Source organism: Apostichopus japonicus, chromosome 3, assembly GCF_037975245.1.
Source record: "Apostichopus japonicus isolate 1M-3 chromosome 3, ASM3797524v1, whole genome shotgun sequence".
Taxonomy (NCBI): domain Eukaryota; kingdom Metazoa; phylum Echinodermata; class Holothuroidea; order Aspidochirotida; family Stichopodidae; genus Apostichopus; species Apostichopus japonicus.
Window position 1 is genome coordinate 30791182 of NC_092563.1, and position 19707 is coordinate 30810888.

At 36.0% G+C, this 19707-nt stretch overlaps 1 protein-coding gene across 3 annotated transcripts in view; it reads right to left on the reverse strand.

Moving 5' to 3' along the window:
* LOC139965848 (putative ATP-dependent RNA helicase TDRD12) overlaps positions 1 to 19707 on the reverse strand; it is a 132160-nt gene that overhangs the window by 93655 nt on the left and 18798 nt on the right. For all 3 annotated transcript variants that reach the window (XM_071968627.1, XM_071968628.1, XM_071968626.1), the window contains exons 18-19: positions 19043 to 19182; positions 16527 to 16661 (exon numbers count right to left, since the gene is read on the reverse strand). In XM_071968627.1, the coding sequence (XP_071824728.1) occupies positions 16527 to 16661; positions 19043 to 19182 (275 nt within the window). The remainder of the gene's footprint in view (positions 1 to 16526; positions 16662 to 19042; positions 19183 to 19707) is intronic.

Genomic DNA, 19707 nt, shown 5'->3' on the forward strand with positions numbered 1-19707 from the left:
AGTACAAATCACTGAGCAGACTCTCTCTCTCTCAAGAATAGTCACTCACCATCAATGAAGAAAGAAAGAAAGATGATACTTCTTGTGCAATATGACTAAGTACAAATCACTGAGCAGACTCTCTCTCTCTCAAGAATAGTCACTCACCATCAATGAAGAAAGAAAGAAAGATGATACTTCTTATGCAATATGACTAAGTACAAATCACTGAGCAGACTCTCTCTCTTTCAAGAATAGTCACTCACCATCAATGAAGAAAGAAAGAAAGAAAGATGATACTTCTTATGCAATACGACTAAGTACAAATCACTGAGCAGACTCTCTCTCTTTCTAGAATAGTCACACACCATCAATGAAAAAAGAAAGAAAGATGATACTTCTTATGCAATACGACTAAGTACAAATCACTGAGCAGACTCTCTCTCTCTCAAGAATAGTCACTCACCATCAATGAAGAAAGAAAGATGATACTTCTTATGCAATATGACTAAGTACAAATCACTGAGCAGACTCTCTCTGTCTCTTTCAAGAATAGTCACTCACCATCAATGAAGAAAAAAAGAAAGATGATACTTCTTATGCAATACGACTAAGTAAGAAGCAGACTCTCTCTCTCTCTCAAGAATAGTCACTCACCATCAATGAAGAAAGAAAGATGAAACTTCTTGTGCAATACGACTAAGTACAAATCACTGAGCAGACTCTCTCTCTTTCAAGAATAGTCACTCACCATCAATGAAGAAAAAAAGAAAGATGATACTTCTTATGCAATACGACTAAGTACAAATCACTGAGCAGACTCTCTCTCTCAAGAATAGTCACTCACCATCAATGAAGAAAGAAAGAAAGATGATACTTCTTATGCAATACGACTAAGTACAAATCACTGAGCAGACTCTCTCTCTTTCAAGAATAGTCACTCACCATCAATGAAGAAAGAAAAATGATACTTCTTATGCAATACGACTAAGTACAAATCACTGAGCAGACTCTCTCTCTTTCAAGAATAGTCACTCACCATCAATGAAGAAAGAAAGAAAGAAAGATGATACTTCTTATGCAATACGACTAAGTACAAATCACTGAGCAGACTCTCTCTCTTTCAAGAATAGTCACTCACCATCAATGAAGAGAGAAAGAAAGGTGATACTTCTTATGCAATATGACTAAGTACAAATCACTGAGCAGACTCTCTCTCTCTCAAGAATAGTCACTCACCATCAATGAAGAAAGAAAGAAAGATGATACTTCTTGTGCAATATGACTAAGTACAAATCACTGAGCAGACTCTCTCTCTCTCAAGAATAGTCACTCACCATCAATGAAGAAAGAAAGAAAGATGATACTTCTTATGCAATATGACTAAGTACAAATCACTGAGCAGACTCTCTCTCTTTCAAGAATAGTCACTCACCATCAATGGAGAAAGAAAGAAAGAAAGATGATACTTCTTATGCAATACGACTAAGTACAAATCACTGAGCAGACTCTCTCTCTTTCTAGAATAGTCACACACCATCAATGAAAAAAGAAAGAAAGATGATACTTCTTATGCAATACGACTAAGTACAAATCACTGAGCAGACTCTCTCTCTCTCTCTCAAGAATAGTCACACACCATCAATGAAGAAAGAAAAATGATACTTCTTATGCAATCCGACTAAGTAAGAAGCAGACTCTCTCTCTCTCTCAAGAATAGTCACTCACCATCAATGAAGAAAGAAAGATGATACTTCTTGTGCAATACGACTAAGTACAAATCACTGAGCAGACTCTCTCTCTCTCTCTCAAGAATAGTCACACACCATCAATGAAGAAAGAAAGAAAAATGATACTTCTTATGCAATCCGACTAAGTAAGAAGCAGACTCTCTCTCTCTCAAGAATAGTCACTCACCATCAATGAAGAAAGAAAGATGATACTTCTTGTGCAATACGACTAAGTACAAATCACTGAGCAGACTCTCTCTCTTTCAAGAATAGTCACTCACCATCAATGAAGAAAGAAAGAAAGATGATACTTCTTATGCAATATGACTAAGTACAAAGCACTTAGCAGACTCTCTCTCTCTCAAGAATAGTCACTCACCATCAATGAAGAAAGAAAGAAAGATGATACTTCTTATGCAATACGACTAAGTACAAATCACTGAGCAGACTCTCTCTCTTTCAAGAATAGTCACTCACCATCAATGAAGAAAGAAAAATGATACTTCTTATGCAATACGACTAAGTACAAATCACTGAGCAGACTCTCTCTCTTTCAAGAATAGTCACTCACCATCAATGAAGAAAGAAAGAAAGAAAGAAAGATGATACTTCTTATGCAATACGACTAAGTACAAATCACTGAGGAGACTCTCTCTCTTTCTAGAATAGTCACACACCATCAATGAAGAAAGAAAGAAAGATGATACTTCTTATGCAATACGACTAAGTACAAATCACTGAGCAGACTCTCTCTCTCAAGAATAGTCACACACCACAATGAAGAAAGAAAGAAAAATGATACTTCTTATGCAATCCGACTAAGTAAGAAGCAGACTCTCTCTCTCTCAAGAATAGTCACTCACCATCAATGAAGAAAGAAAGATGATACTTCTTGTGCAATACGACTAAGTACAAATCACTGAGCAGACTCTCTCTCTCTCTCTCAAGAATAGTCACACACCATCAATGAAGAAAGAAAGAAAAATGATACTTCTTATGCAATACGACTAAGTAAGAAGCAGACTCTCTCTCTCTCAAGAATAGTCACTCACCATCAATGAAGAAAGAAAGATGATACTTCTTGTGCAATACGACTAAGTACAAATCACTGAGCAGACTCTCTCTCTCAAGAATAGTCACACACCACAATGAAGAAAGAAAGAAAAATGATACTTCTTATGCAATACGACTAAGTAAGAAGCAGACTCTCTCTCTCAAGAATAGTCACTCACCATCAATGAAGAAAGAAAGATGAAACTTCTTGTGCAATACGACTAAGTACAAATCACTGAGCAGACTCTCTCTCTTTCAAGAATAGTCACTCACCATCAATGAAGAAAAAAAGAAAGATGATACTTCTTATGCAATACGACTAAGTAAGAAGCAGACTCCACCTCTCTCTCAAGAATAGTCACTCACCATCAATGAAGAAAGAAAGATGAAACTTCTTGTGCAATACGACTAAGTACAAATCACTGAGCAGACTCTCTCTCTTTCAAGAATAGTCACTCACCATCAATGAAGAAAAAAAGAAAGATGATACTTCTTATGCAATACGACTAAGTACAAATCACTGAGCAGACTCTCTCTCTCAAGAATAGTCACTCACCATCAATGAAGAAAGAAAGAAAGATGATACTTCTTATGCAATACGACTAAGTACAAATCACTGAGCAGACTCTCTCTCTTTCAAGAATAGTCACTCACCATCAATGAAGAAAGAAAAATGATACTTCTTATGCAATACGACTAAGTACAAATCACTGAGCAGACTCTCTCTCTTTCAAGAATAGTCACTCACCATCAATGAAGAAAGAAAGAAAGAAAGATGATACTTCTTATGCAATACGACTAAGTACAAATCACTGAGCAGACTCTCTCTCTTTCAAGAATAGTCACTCACCATCAATGAAGAGAGAAAGAAAGGTGATACTTCTTATGCAATATGACTAAGTACAAATCACTGAGCAGACTCTCTCTCTTTCTAGAATAGTCACACACCATCAATGAAAAAAGAAAGAAAGATGATACTTCTTATGCAATACGACTAAGTACAAATCACTGAGCAGACTCTCTCTCTCTCTCTCTCAAGAATAGTCACACACCATCAATGAAGAAAGAAAAATGATACTTCTTATGCAATCCGACTAAGTAAGAAGCAGACTCTCTCTCTCTCTCAAGAATAGTCACTCACCATCAATGAAGAAAGAAAGATGATACTTCTTGTGCAATACGACTAAGTACAAATCACTGAGCAGACTCTCTCTCTCTCTCTCAAGAATAGTCACACACCATCAATGAAGAAAGAAAGAAAAATGATACTTCTTATGCAATCCGACTAAGTAAGAAGCAGACTCTCTCTCTCTCAAGAATAGTCACTCACCATCAATGAAGAAAGAAAGATGATACTTCTTGTGCAATACGACTAAGTACAAATCACTGAGCAGACTCTCTCTCTTTCAAGAATAGTCACTCACCATCAATGAAGAAAGAAAGAAAGATGATACTTCTTATGCAATATGACTAAGTACAAAGCACTGAGCAGACTCTCTCTCTTTCAAGAATAGTCACTCACCATCAATGAAGAAAAAAAGAAAGATGATACTTCTTATGCAATACGACTAAGTAAGAAGCAGACTCTCTCTCTCTCTCAAGAATAGTCACTCACCATCAATGAAGAAAGAAAGATGAAACTTCTTGTGCAATACGACTAAGTACAAATCACTGAGCAGACTCTCTCTCTTTCAAGAATAGTCACTCACCATCAATGAAGAAAAAAAGAAAGATGATACTTCTTATGCAATACGACTAAGTACAAATCACTGAGCAGACTCTCTCTCTCTCTCTCAAGAATAGTCACACACCATCAATGAAGAAAGAAAAATGATACTTCTTATGCAATCCGACTAAGTAAGAAGCAGACTCTCTCTCTCTCTCAAGAATAGTCACTCACCATCAATGAAGAAAGAAAGATGATACTTCTTGTGCAATACGACTAAGTACAAATCACTGAGCAGACTCTCTCTCTCTCTCTCAAGAATAGTCACACACCATCAATGAAGAAAGAAAGAAAAATGATACTTCTTATGCAATCCGACTAAGTAAGAAGCAGACTCTCTCTCTCTCAAGAATAGTCACTCACCATCAATGAAGAAAGAAAGATGATACTTCTTGTGCAATACGACTAAGTACAAATCACTGAGCAGACTCTCTCTCTTTCAAGAATAGTCACTCACCATCAATGAAGAAAGAAAGAAAGATGATACTTCTTATGCAATATGACTAAGTACAAAGCACTGAGCAGACTCTCTCTCTCTCAAGAATAGTCACTCACCATCAATGAAGAAAGAAAGAAAGATGATACTTCTTATGCAATACGACTAAGTACAAATCACTGAGCAGACTCTCTCTCTTTCAAGAATAGTCACTCACCATCAATGAAGAAAGAAAAATGATACTTCTTATGCAATACGACTAAGTACAAATCACTGAGCAGACTCTCTCTCTTTCAAGAATAGTCACTCACCATCAATGAAGAAAGAAAGAAAGAAAGATGATACTTCTTATGCAATACGACTAAGTACAAATCACTGAGGAGACTCTCTCTCTTTCTAGAATAGTCACACACCATCAATGAAGAAAGAAAGAAAGATGATACTTCTTATGCAATACGACTAAGTACAAATCACTGAGCAGACTCTCTCTCTCAAGAATAGTCACACACCACAATGAAGAAAGAAAGAAAAATGATACTTCTTATGCAATCCGACTAAGTAAGAAGCAGACTCTCTCTCTCTCAAGAATAGTCACTCACCATCAATGAAGAAAGAAAGATGATACTTCTTGTGCAATACGACTAAGTACAAATCACTGAGCAGACTCTCTCTCTCTCTCTCAAGAATAGTCACACACCATCAATGAAGAAAGAAAGAAAAATGATACTTCTTATGCAATACGACTAAGTAAGAAGCAGACTCTCTCTCTCTCAAGAATAGTCACTCACCATCAATGAAGAAAGAAAGATGATACTTCTTGTGCAATACGACTAAGTACAAATCACTGAGCAGACTCTCTCTCTCAAGAATAGTCACACACCACAATGAAGAAAGAAAGAAAAATGATACTTCTTATGCAATACGACTAAGTAAGAAGCAGACTCTCTCTCTCAAGAATAGTCACTCACCATCAATGAAGAAAGAAAGATGAAACTTCTTGTGCAATACGACTAAGTACAAATCACTGAGCAGACTCTCTCTCTTTCAAGAATAGTCACTCACCATCAATGAAGAAAAAAAGAAAGATGATACTTCTTATGCAATACGACTAAGTAAGAAGCAGACTCTCTCTCTCTCTCAAGAATAGTCACTCACCATCAATGAAGAAAGAAAGATGAAACTTCTTGTGCAATACGACTAAGTACAAATCACTGAGCAGACTCTCTCTCTTTCAAGAATAGTCACTCACCATCAATGAAGAAAAAAAGAAAGATGATACTTCTTATGCAATACGACTAAGTACAAATCACTGAGCAGACTCTCTCTCTCAAGAATAGTCACTCACCATCAATGAAGAAAGAAAGAAAGATGATACTTCTTATGCAATACGACTAAGTACAAATCACTGAGCAGACTCTCTCTCTTTCAAGAATAGTCACTCACCATCAATGAAGAAAGAAAAATGATACTTCTTATGCAATACGACTAAGTACAAATCACTGAGCAGACTCTCTCTCTTTCAAGAATAGTCACTCACCATCAATGAAGAAAGAAAGAAAGAAAGATGATACTTCTTATGCAATACGACTAAGTACAAATCACTGAGCAGACTCTCTCTCTTTCAAGAATAGTCACTCACCATCAATGAAGAGAGAAAGAAAGGTGATACTTCTTATGCAATATGACTAAGTACAAATCACTGAGCAGACTCTCTCTCTCTCAAGAATAGTCACTCACCATCAATGAAGAAAGAAAGAAAGATGATACTTCTTGTGCAATATGACTAAGTACAAATCACTGAGCAGACTCTCTCTCTCTCAAGAATAGTCACTCACCATCAATGAAGAAAGAAAGAAAGATGATACTTCTTATGCAATATGACTAAGTACAAATCACTGAGCAGACTCTCTCTCTCTCTTTCAAGAATAGTCACACACCATCAATGAAGAAAGAAAGAAAGATGATACTTCTTGTGCAATACGACTAAGTACGAAGCACTGAGCAGACTCTCTCTCTTTCTCAAGAATAGTCACTCACCATCAATGAAGAGAGAAAGAAAGATGATACTTCTTATGCAATACGACTAAGAACAAATCACTGAGCAGACTCTCTCTCTCTCTTTCAAGAATAGTCACACACCATCAATGAAGAAAGAAAGAAAATGATACTTCTTGTGTAATACGACTAAGTACAAAGCACTGAGCAGACTCTCTCTCTCAAGAATAGTCACTCACCATCAATGAAGAAAGAAAGATGATACTTCTTATGCAATACGACTAAATACAAATCACTGAGCAGACTTTCTCTCTTTCAAGAATAGTCACTCACCATCAATGAAGAAAGAAAGATGATACTTCTTATGCAATACGACTAAGTACGAAGCACTGAGCAGACTCTCTCTCTTTCAAGAATAGTCACTCACCATCAATGAAGAAAGAAAGAAAATGATACTTCTTATGCAATACGACTAAGTACAAATCACTGAGCAGACTCTCTCTCTCTCTCTCAAGAATAGTCACACACCATCAATGAAGAAAGAAAGAAAATGATACTTCTTGTGTAATACGACTAAGTACAAAGCACTGAGCAGACTCTCTCTCTCTCAAGAATAGTCACTCACCATCAATGAAGAAAGAAAGATGATACTTCTTATGCAGTACGACTAAATACAAATCACTGAGCAGACTTTCTCTCTCTCTCAAGAATAGTCACACACCATCAATGAAGAAAGAAAGAAAATGATACTTCTTATGCAATACAACTAAGTATAAATCACTGAGCAGACTCTCTCTCTTTCAAGAATAGTCACACACCATCAATGAAGAAAGAAAGAAAGATGATACTTCTTATGCAATACGCCTAAGTACAAATCACTGGGCAGACTCTCTCTCTTTCAAGAATAGTCACTCACCATCAATGAAGAAAGAAAGAAAATGATACTTCTTGCGTAATACGACTAAGTAAGAAGCACTGAGCAGATTCTCTCTCTCAAGAATAGTCACACACCATCAATGAAGAAAGAAGGATGATACTTCTTATGCAATACGACTAAATACAAATCACTGAGCAGACTCTCTCTCTCTCTCAAGAATAGTCACACACCATCAATGAAGAAAGATGATACTTCTTATGCAATACGACTAAGTACAAAGCACTGAGCAGACTCTCTCTCTCAAGAATAGTCACACACCATCAATGAAGAAAGAAAGAAAATGATACTTCTTATGCAATACGACTAAATACAAATCACTGGGCAGACTCTCTCTCTCTCTTTCAAGAATAGTCACACACCATCAATGAAGAAAGAAAGAAAATGATACTTCTTATGCAATACAACTAAATACAAATCACTGAGCAGACTCTCTCTCTCAAGAATAGTCACTCACCATCAATGAAGAAAGAAAGAAAGATGATACTTCTTATGCAATACGACTAAGTACAAATCACTGAGCAGACTCTCTCTCTTTCAAGAATAGTCACTCACCATCAATGAAGAAAGAAAAATGATACTTCTTATGCAATACGACTAAGTACAAATCACTGAGCAGACTCTCTCTCTTTCAAGAATAGTCACTCACCATCAATGAAGAAAGAAAGAAAGAAAGATGATACTTCTTATGCAATACGACTAAGTACAAATCACTGAGCAGACTCTCTCTCTTTCAAGAATAGTCACTCACCATCAATGAAGAGAGAAAGAAAGGTGATACTTCTTATGCAATATGACTAAGTACAAATCACTGAGCAGACTCTCTCTCTCTCAAGAATAGTCACTCACCATCAATGAAGAAAGAAAGAAAGATGATACTTCTTGTGCAATATGACTAAGTACAAATCACTGAGCAGACTCTCTCTCTCTCAAGAATAGTCACTCACCATCAATGAAGAAAGAAAGAAAGATGATACTTCTTATGCAATATGACTAAGTACAAATCACTGAGCAGACTCTCTCTCTTTCAAGAATAGTCACTCACCATCAATGAAGAAAGAAAGAAAGAAAGATGATACTTCTTATGCAATACGACTAAGTACAAATCACTGAGCAGACTCTCTCTCTTTCTAGAATAGTCACACACCATCAATGAAAAAAGAAAGAAAGATGATACTTCTTATGCAATACGACTAAGTACAAATCACTGAGCAGACTCTCTCTCTCTCTCTCAAGAATAGTCACACACCATCAATGAAGAAAGAAAAATGATACTTCTTATGCAATCCGACTAAGTAAGAAGCAGACTCTCTCTCTCTCTCAAGAATAGTCACTCACCATCAATGAAGAAAGAAAGATGATACTTCTTGTGCAATACGACTAAGTACAAATCACTGAGCAGACTCTCTCTCTCTCTCTCAAGAATAGTCACACACCATCAATGAAGAAAGAAAGAAAAATGATACTTCTTATGCAATCCGACTAAGTAAGAAGCAGACTCTCTCTCTCTCAAGAATAGTCACTCACCATCAATGAAGAAAGAAAGATGATACTTCTTGTGCAATACGACTAAGTACAAATCACTGAGCAGACTCTCTCTCTTTCAAGAATAGTCACTCACCATCAATGAAGAAAGAAAGAAAGATGATACTTCTTATGCAATATGACTAAGTACAAAGCACTTAGCAGACTCTCTCTCTCTCAAGAATAGTCACTCACCATCAATGAAGAAAGAAAGAAAGATGATACTTCTTATGCAATACGACTAAGTACAAATCACTGAGCAGACTCTCTCTCTTTCAAGAATAGTCACTCACCATCAATGAAGAAAGAAAAATGATACTTCTTATGCAATACGACTAAGTACAAATCACTGAGCAGACTCTCTCTCTTTCAAGAATAGTCACTCACCATCAATGAAGAAAGAAAGAAAGAAAGATGATACTTCTTATGCAATACGACTAAGTACAAATCACTGAGGAGACTCTCTCTCTTTCTAGAATAGTCACACACCATCAATGAAGAAAGAAAGAAAGATGATACTTCTTATGCAATACGACTAAGTACAAATCACTGAGCAGACTCTCTCTCTCAAGAATAGTCACACACCACAATGAAGAAAGAAAGAAAAATGATACTTCTTATGCAATCCGACTAAGTAAGAAGCAGACTCTCTCTCTCTCAAGAATAGTCACTCACCATCAATGAAGAAAGAAAGATGATACTTCTTGTGCAATACGACTAAGTACAAATCACTGAGCAGACTCTCTCTCTCTCTCTCAAGAATAGTCACACACCATCAATGAAGAAAGAAAGAAAAATGATACTTCTTATGCAATACGACTAAGTAAGAAGCAGACTCTCTCTCTCTCAAGAATAGTCACTCACCATCAATGAAGAAAGAAAGATGATACTTCTTGTGCAATACGACTAAGTACAAATCACTGAGCAGACTCTCTCTCTCAAGAATAGTCACACACCACAATGAAGAAAGAAAGAAAAATGATACTTCTTATGCAATACGACTAAGTAAGAAGCAGACTCTCTCTCTCAAGAATAGTCACTCACCATCAATGAAGAAAGAAAGATGAAACTTCTTGTGCAATACGACTAAGTACAAATCACTGAGCAGACTCTCTCTCTTTCAAGAATAGTCACTCACCATCAATGAAGAAAAAAAGAAAGATGATACTTCTTATGCAATACGACTAAGTAAGAAGCAGACTCTCTCTCTCTCTCAAGAATAGTCACTCACCATCAATGAAGAAAGAAAGATGAAACTTCTTGTGCAATACGACTAAGTACAAATCACTGAGCAGACTCTCTCTCTTTCAAGAATAGTCACTCACCATCAATGAAGAAAAAAAGAAAGATGATACTTCTTATGCAATACGACTAAGTACAAATCACTGAGCAGACTCTCTCTCTCAAGAATAGTCACTCACCATCAATGAAGAAAGAAAGAAAGATGATACTTCTTATGCAATACGACTAAGTACAAATCACTGAGCAGACTCTCTCTCTTTCAAGAATAGTCACTCACCATCAATGAAGAAAGAAAAATGATACTTCTTATGCAATACGACTAAGTACAAATCACTGAGCAGACTCTCTCTCTTTCAAGAATAGTCACTCACCATCAATGAAGAAAGAAAGAAAGAAAGATGATACTTCTTATGCAATACGACTAAGTACAAATCACTGAGCAGACTCTCTCTCTTTCAAGAATAGTCACTCACCATCAATGAAGAGAGAAAGAAAGGTGATACTTCTTATGCAATATGACTAAGTACAAATCACTGAGCAGACTCTCTCTCTTTCTAGAATAGTCACACACCATCAATGAAGAAAGAAAGAAAGATGATACTTCTTATGCAATACGACTAAGTACAAATCACTGAGCAGACTCTCTCTCTCTCTCTCAAGAATAGTCACACACCATCAATGAAGAAAGAAAAATGATACTTCTTATGCAATCCGACTAAGTAAGAAGCAGACTCTCTCTCTCTCTCAAGAATAGTCACTCACCATCAATGAAGAAAGAAAGATGATACTTCTTGTGCATTACGACTAAGTACAAATCACTGAGCAGACTCTCTCTCTCTCTCTCAAGAATAGTCACACACCATCAATGAAGAAAGAAAGAAAAATGATACTTCTTATGCAATCCGACTAAGTAAGAAGCAGACTCTCTCTCTCTCTCAAGAATAGTCACTCACCATCAATGAAGAAAGAAAGATGATACTTCTTGTGCAATACGACTAAGTACAAATCACTGAGCAGACTCTCTCTCTTTCAAGAATAGTCACTCACCATCAATGAAGAAAGAAAGAAAGATGATACTTCTTATGCAATATGACTAAGTACAAAGCACTGAGCAGACTCTCTCTCTCTCAAGAATAGTCACTCACCATCAATGAAGAAAGAAAGAAAGATGATACTTCTTATGCAATACGACTAAGTACAAATCACTGAGCAGACTCTCTCTCTTTCAAGAATAGTCACTCACCATCAATGAAGAAAGAAAAATGATACTTCTTATGCAATACGACTAAGTACAAATCACTGAGCAGACTCTCTCTCTTTCAAGAATAGTCACTCACCATCAATGAAGAAAGAAAGAAAGAAAGATGATACTTCTTATGCAATACGACTAAGTACAAATCACTGAGGAGACTCTCTCTCTTTCTAGAATAGTCACACACCATCAATGAAGAAAGAAAGAAAGATGATACTTCTTATGCAATACGACTAAGTACAAATCACTGAGCAGACTCTCTCTCTCAAGAATAGTCACACACCACAATGAAGAAAGAAAGAAAAATGATACTTCTTATGCAATCCGACTAAGTAAGAAGCAGACTCTCTCTCTCTCAAGAATAGTCACTCACCATCAATGAAGAAAGAAAGATGATACTTCTTGTGCAATACGACTAAGTACAAATCACTGAGCAGACTCTCTCTCTCTCAAGTATAGTCACACACCATCAATGAAGAAAGAAAGAAAAATGATACTTCTTATGCAATACGACTAAGTAAGAAGCAGACTCTCTCTCTCTCAAGAATAGTCACTCACCATCAATGAAGAAAGAAAGATGATACTTCTTGTGCAATACGACTAAGTACAAATCACTGAGCAGACTCTCTCTCTCAAGAATAGTCACACACCACAATGAAGAAAGAAAGAAAAATGATACTTCTTATGCAATACGACTAAGTAAGAAGCAGACTCTCTCTCTCAAGAATAGTCACTCACCATCAATGAAGAAAGAAAGATGAAACTTCTTGTGCAATACGACTAAGTACAAATCACTGAGCAGACTCTCTCTCTTTCAAGAATAGTCACTCACCATCAATGAAGAAAAAAAGAAAGATGATACTTCTTATGCAATACGACTAAGTAAGAAGCAGACTCTCTCTCTCTCTCAAGAATAGTCACTCACCATCAATGAAGAAAGAAAGATGAAACTTCTTGTGCAATACGACTAAGTACAAATCACTGAGCAGACTCTCTCTCTTTCAAGAATAGTCACTCACCATCAATGAAGAAAAAAAGAAAGATGATACTTCTTATGCAATACGACTAAGTACAAATCACTGAGCAGACTCTCTCTCTCAAGAATAGTCACTCACCATCAATGAAGAAAGAAAGAAAGATGATACTTCTTATGCAATACGACTAAGTACAAATCACTGAGCAGACTCTCTCTCTTTCAAGAATAGTCACTCACCATCAATGAAGAAAGAAAAATGATACTTCTTATGCAATACGACTAAGTACAAATCACTGAGCAGACTCTCTCTCTTTCAAGAATAGTCACTCACCATCAATGAAGAAAGAAAGAAAGAAAGATGATACTTCTTATGCAATACGACTAAGTACAAATCACTGAGCAGACTCTCTCTCTTTCAAGAATAGTCACTCACCATCAATGAAGAGAGAAAGAAAGGTGATACTTCTTATGCAATATGACTAAGTACAAATCACTGAGCAGACTCTCTCTCTCTCAAGAATAGTCACTCACCATCAATGAAGAAAGAAAGAAAGATGATACTTCTTGTGCAATATGACTAAGTACAAATCACTGAGCAGACTCTCTCTCTCTCAAGAATAGTCACTCACCATCAATGAAGAAAGAAAGAAAGATGATACTTCTTATGCAATATGACTAAGTACAAATCACTGAGCAGACTCTCTCTCTCTCTTTCAAGAATAGTCACACACCATCAATGAAGAAAGATGATACTTCTTATGCAATACGACTAAGTACAAAGCACTGAGCAGACTCTCTCTCTCAAGAATAGTCACACACCATCAATGAAGAAAGAAAGAAAATGATACTTCTTATGCAATACGACTAAATACAAATCACTGGGCAGACTCTCTCTCTCTCTTTCAAGAATAGTCACACACCATCAATGAAGAAAGAAAGAAAATGATACTTCTTATGCAATACAACTAAATACAAATCACTGAGCAGACTCTCTCTCTCAAGAATAGTCACTCACCATCAATGAAGAAAGAAAGATGATACTTCTTATGCAATACGACTAAATACAAATCACTGAGCAGACTTTTTCTCTTTCAAGAATAGTCACACACCATCAATGAAGAAAGAAAGAAAGATGATACTTCTTATGCAATACGACTAAATACAAATCACTGAGCAGACTCTCTCTCTCTCTTTCAAGAATAGTCACACACCATCAATGAAGAAAGAAAGAAAGATGATACTTCTTATGCAATACGACTAAGTACGAAGCACTGAGCAGACTCTCTCTCTCAAGAATAGTCACACACCATCAATGAAGAAAGAAAGAAAGATGATACTTCTTATGCAATACGACTAAGTACAAATCACTGAGCAGACTGTCTCTCTCTCTCAAGAATAGTCACACACCATCAATGAAGAAAGAAAGCAAGATGATACTTCTTGTGCAATACGACTAAGTACAAATCACTGAGCAGACTCTCTCTCTTTCAAGAATAGTCACACACCATCAATGAAGAAAGAAAGCAAGATGATACTTCTTGTGCAATACGACTAAGTACAAATCACTGAGCAGACTCTCTCTCTTTCAAGAATAGTCACACACCATCAATGAAGAAAGAAAGATGATACTTCTTATGCAATACGACTAAATAAAAATCACTGAGCAGACTCTCTCTCTTTCAAGAATAGTCACACACCATCAATGAAGAAAGAAAGAAAGATGATACTTCTTATGCAATACGACTAAGTTCAAATCACTGAGCAGACTCTCTGTCTTTCAAGAATAGTCACACACCATCAATGAAGAAAGAAAGATGATACTTCTTATGCAATACGACTAAATACAAATCACTGAGCAGACTCTCTCTCTCTCTCAAGAATAGTCACACACCATCAATGAAGAAAGAAAGATGATACTTCTTATGCAATATGACTAAGTACAAATCACTGAGCAGACTCTCTCTCTCTCAAGAATAGTCACTCACCATCAATGAAGAAAGAAAAATGATACTTCTTATGCAATACGACTAAGTACAAATCACTGAGCAGACTCTCTCTCTTTCAAGAATAGTCACTCACCATCAATGAAGAAAGAAAGAAAGAAAGATGATATTTCTTATGCAATACGACTAAGTACAAATCACTGAGCAGACTCTCTCTCTTTCTAGAATAGTCACACACCATCAATGAAGAAAGAAAGAAAGATGATACTTCTTATGCAATACGACTAAGTACAAATCACTGAGCAGACTCTCTCTCTCTCTCTCTCAAGAATAGTCACACACCATCAATGAAGAAAGAAAGAAAAATGATACTTCTTATGCAATCCGACTAAGTAAGAAGCAGACTCTCTCTCTCTCAAGAATAGTCACTCACCATCAATGAAGAAAGAAAGATGATACTTCTTGTGCAATACGACTAAGTACAAATCACTGAGCAGACTCTCTCTCTCTCTCAAGAATAGTCACACACCATCAATGAAGAAAGAAAGAAAAATGATACTTCTTATGCAATACGACTAAGTAAGAAGCAGACTCTCTCTCTCTCAAGAATAGTCACTCACCATCAATGAAGAAAGAAAGATGATACTTCTTGTGCAATACGACTAAGTACAAATCACTGAGCAGACTCTCTCTCTCTTTCAAGAATAGTCACACACCATCAATGAAGAAAGAAAGAAAGATGATACTTCTTATGCAATACGACTAAGTACAAATCACTGAGCAGACTCTCTCTCTTTCAAGAATAGTCACACACCATCAATGAAGAAAGAAAGAAAGATGATACTTCTTATGCAATACGACTAAGTACAAATCACTGAGCAGACTCTCTCTCTCTCTCTCAAGAATAGTCACACACCATCAATGAAGAAAGAAAGAAAAATGATACTTCTTATGCAATACGACTAAGTAAGAAGCACTGAGCAGACTCTCTCTCTCTCAAGAATAGTCACTCACCATCATTGAAGAAAGAAAGATGATACTTCTTGTGCAATACGACTAATTACAAATCACTGAGCAGACTCTCTCTCTCTCAAGATTAGTCACTCACCATCAATGAAGAAAGAAAGAAAAATGATACTTCTTATGCAATACGACTAAGTAAGAAGCACTGAGCAGACTCTCTCTATCTCAAGAATAGTCACTCACCATCAATGAAGAAAGAAAGATGATACTTCTTGTGCAATACGACTAAATACAAATCACTGAGCAGACTCTCTCTCTCAAGAATAGTCACACACCATCAATGAAGAAAGAAAGAAAAATGATACTTCTTATGCAATACGACTAAGTACAAATCACTGAGCAGACTCTCTCTCTTTCAAGAATAGTCACACACCATCAATGAAGAAAGAAAGAAAGATGATACTTCTTATGCAATACGACTAAGTACGAAGCACTGAGCAGACTCTCTCTCTCTCAAGAATAGTCACACACCATCAATGAAGAAAGAAAGAAAAATGATACTTCTTATGCAATACGACTATGTACAAATCACTGAGCAGACCCTCTCTCTTTCAAGAATAGTCACACACCATCAATGAAGAAAGAAAGAAAGATGATACTTCTTATGCAATACGACTTAAGTAAGAAGCACTGAGCAGACTCTCTCTCTCAAGAATAGTTAGTCACTATTAAGAAGTCAGTGCCTATTAAACCAGCCACAAGTAGTGGCTTACCTCAATGGCCTTCTTCAGGGTGACCCCATCTGGCATGGGTTGGCCTGATCTCTCCATAATGTGCAGTAAGGAGTAAAGGTGATGGTTGTTGTCAGGGGTTACCAAGGTGATGACTTGACAATCTGCTGTTTTGCTCTATGGTAAAAACGATGGTAAACAAAACGTCAAATAAAGATGTATGCTCTTTGATAGGACTCTCAATGTTTATTAACAAGAGCATCAATGATGCAGTATCTCAATACTGGAAGTTTTAATTTTGATTCCTAATTTCAAATCTTTGCTCTGTCTCTACAATTATCAATATCAATCATGGTACAACAAATACATAACTTGCATTTTTGCTACTTTGCCACGAACAGTCTCTGCAGGTTACACTTTATCCTGCTAGTCTTGCCTTTAGCGCTCATTGCCTGTTAGTCGAAAGAACAACATTGCAAGGTTTAGTAATGTCATAGAATACCTAAGAACTTGTTTTTTATGTGGTATCCTTCATCTTAGGTCAGTCTCTGTTGGACTTTTTGGTCATATAGTTTGACGTCAATGACAACAGCCAAATTAGAAGAGGTGAACAACTCGACCATATTCTTGATGCCTGCCTTGAGAGCTAGGCCTATTGACCTACTGTATGTTACTGTAGTGGTGACTACCATCAAAACTGTGTCCATTTCTAGATATCAAAACAACCCACGTTTTTCCATCTCAATTTTTTGGACATGAAGATTTCATGGATTTATGACTTGGAAAAAAATAATGTAAAAGAAGATTACAGGTTTTTATATGCAAGTGATGGGTGGCCTCCTCTTCCCCTAATAGCCACCTCAGTTCCTCTCCATTTTGTTATTTTATTTTAATTCTTTGTACATTTGATGTCAAACATTACAGGTTCAAAAGAAAGCTAAACATACTTCATATAACCTTATACATCTTATATCCTTATAAATAAAACATAACCTTATACAATTTTTATAGTCTCATAAAAGTTGTGATGCTATGGCCGGCTCCTCTTTTATACGTACCCATCAAACAAACTTACCCTGGTCCTTCCTAGGAAAAGCTGTCTGAACACCAGTACAATGCTAATGTGGCTATCACTGAAAGCCTAATAGGCCTAGGCTTATATATATATATTTTTTAAATGCACTAGGCCTACAGTAAGTAGCCTTCAGAAATACAAGAATGTGTATACGTAATTATACAAAATACATGAAGAGCAATCAAACAAACTTATCATGGCCCTTGCTCTGAAAAGCTACCTGAACACCAGTACTATCCTTAAATGGAATTCAGCAGTACAGAATGTAATTAGCATGCAATACACTAACACCTCGCGTACCTAACTACACTACAGAAATTGGTCGCGAGCGTAGCCATTTTCGTGTAGCTGTTATGAGTCATAGCCAATCTGCTACAAAACAGACTTGGGGCGGGGCTTAATCATCAAAAACGGGCCTTTTTACTAATAGTAGGGGCGGCAGCTCAGTGTTGTTTTAAGAAAGAAAAATCATTTAAACATCAAATAAAGCAAATAAAAGCCATAAAATGTCATATACAGGTAGTAAAATTCTTATTAATACCTACCTGTAAACAACAAATGAAAGTTTAAAATGTTAATAAAATATATAATACATAGGACCCTATCTTAGACGATACCACTGTTGAAAGACAGTTCTATTCTATTCTCTTTCATAAAACATAAGTTTTGGAGCGTGTGCAAAACAGGTGTGCCAAAGTGTGTTTTCAGTCCAAATTGGCCTGATTTGGACATAAATCGGTGAAAAAGTCACAGAATGAGATACAATTCTGGAATAAAAAATAGTAACTTTTGTTGGTCTATATGATATATTCTTGCTCTGGAAATTCCAGAGAAAAAGAACTTTGTTTGAAGACGCTGAAAAATTTTTAAGAGAAGAGAGAGTCCCACTTACTGTTACAATATCTCTATACATGTAATGTATTGAGATAAAAACCATGTTAACACTTTAAACATAGCCCAGTGAGTGAGCTACTGCAGAAGTGGAGATACTATGTGCAAGATAAAACCCTGAAAAGACTCAAAGATTCTTCATCTTATTATAACTTGATGAAGTTGTTGGTCAACTGATGATGTTAATACATTCAGTTAAAATATGTTCAAACTTTTCATCCTCAAATTACAAAAATATATATAGTCAGGATCATTTTATTTGGAATTTCAATTTTATTCTATCTGTCCACATGAAAAATCCTCTAAATGGAGAAAATAAATTTGTCAAGAAAATGAAAATTGTCATATAATCATCTGCAGTACAAATGTTGACTGATTGCGAAGATGGTGATTAATTTAAAAACAATTTTCAACCAATAGGGTTTCACTTGTATATCACAAATGTGTTGACAAGGCAATGTATTTTTATTTGAACATTTTTACTTCTTTCCTTAGGATCAGAACATGGTGAATAATTTAATATTAAAAAATTCCCAGCTGGTGGCTTTAGAAGTTTTAAGGTAACTAAAGAAAATTTGACAGTTGGCCTTACCTCTTCAAGCTGAGAAACAAACGTTTCTTTTAGGCAGGCCATACGTTTGCCGTACTTGACCTTTGATGATGGAAGGTCATAATGAATAATGCATGAGGCATCTTGAAGTTCCAGATCCTCCACACAATCATCACTGACAACTGCAGAGTAAAGTATTGTAAAAATTCAAACTTAAATACTGAAATAATGCAGAAATAATTACTAAACGATAACTTTAACAAAGTGGAAAATGCATACAAGTGTTTTAAGTACAATGTGTATATCTTCATTCACTGATGCTAAATGATTTTTTCTATGATAATTAAAAGTCAATATTAGCAATTCCATTTTGTGTAATAGCCTTTTCATATATCCCATTACAAAGTGTAAGCATACTTCTTATTGATGCTTCTCTCAAATTTTCCATGCATTCTCCTTCAACATTTAAAGTCCAATGGAGAATGGCAGCGCCATTTTGAATCGACAATTTCTAGCATCTTGCTAATCTTTGGTGGGAATATTACCCACCAATGTAATACAATTTTTTCTTACCCAGGAAAAGTTTGTTATTTTCCAATGTTAAATAATCAGGAAGTGTTAGCATCATGATATCATCAGTTTGTGGCTTCTTAGCTTAAATAAATAACTGTCGTTCAGGATAACTGCTATCATAACCACTTTGGTGC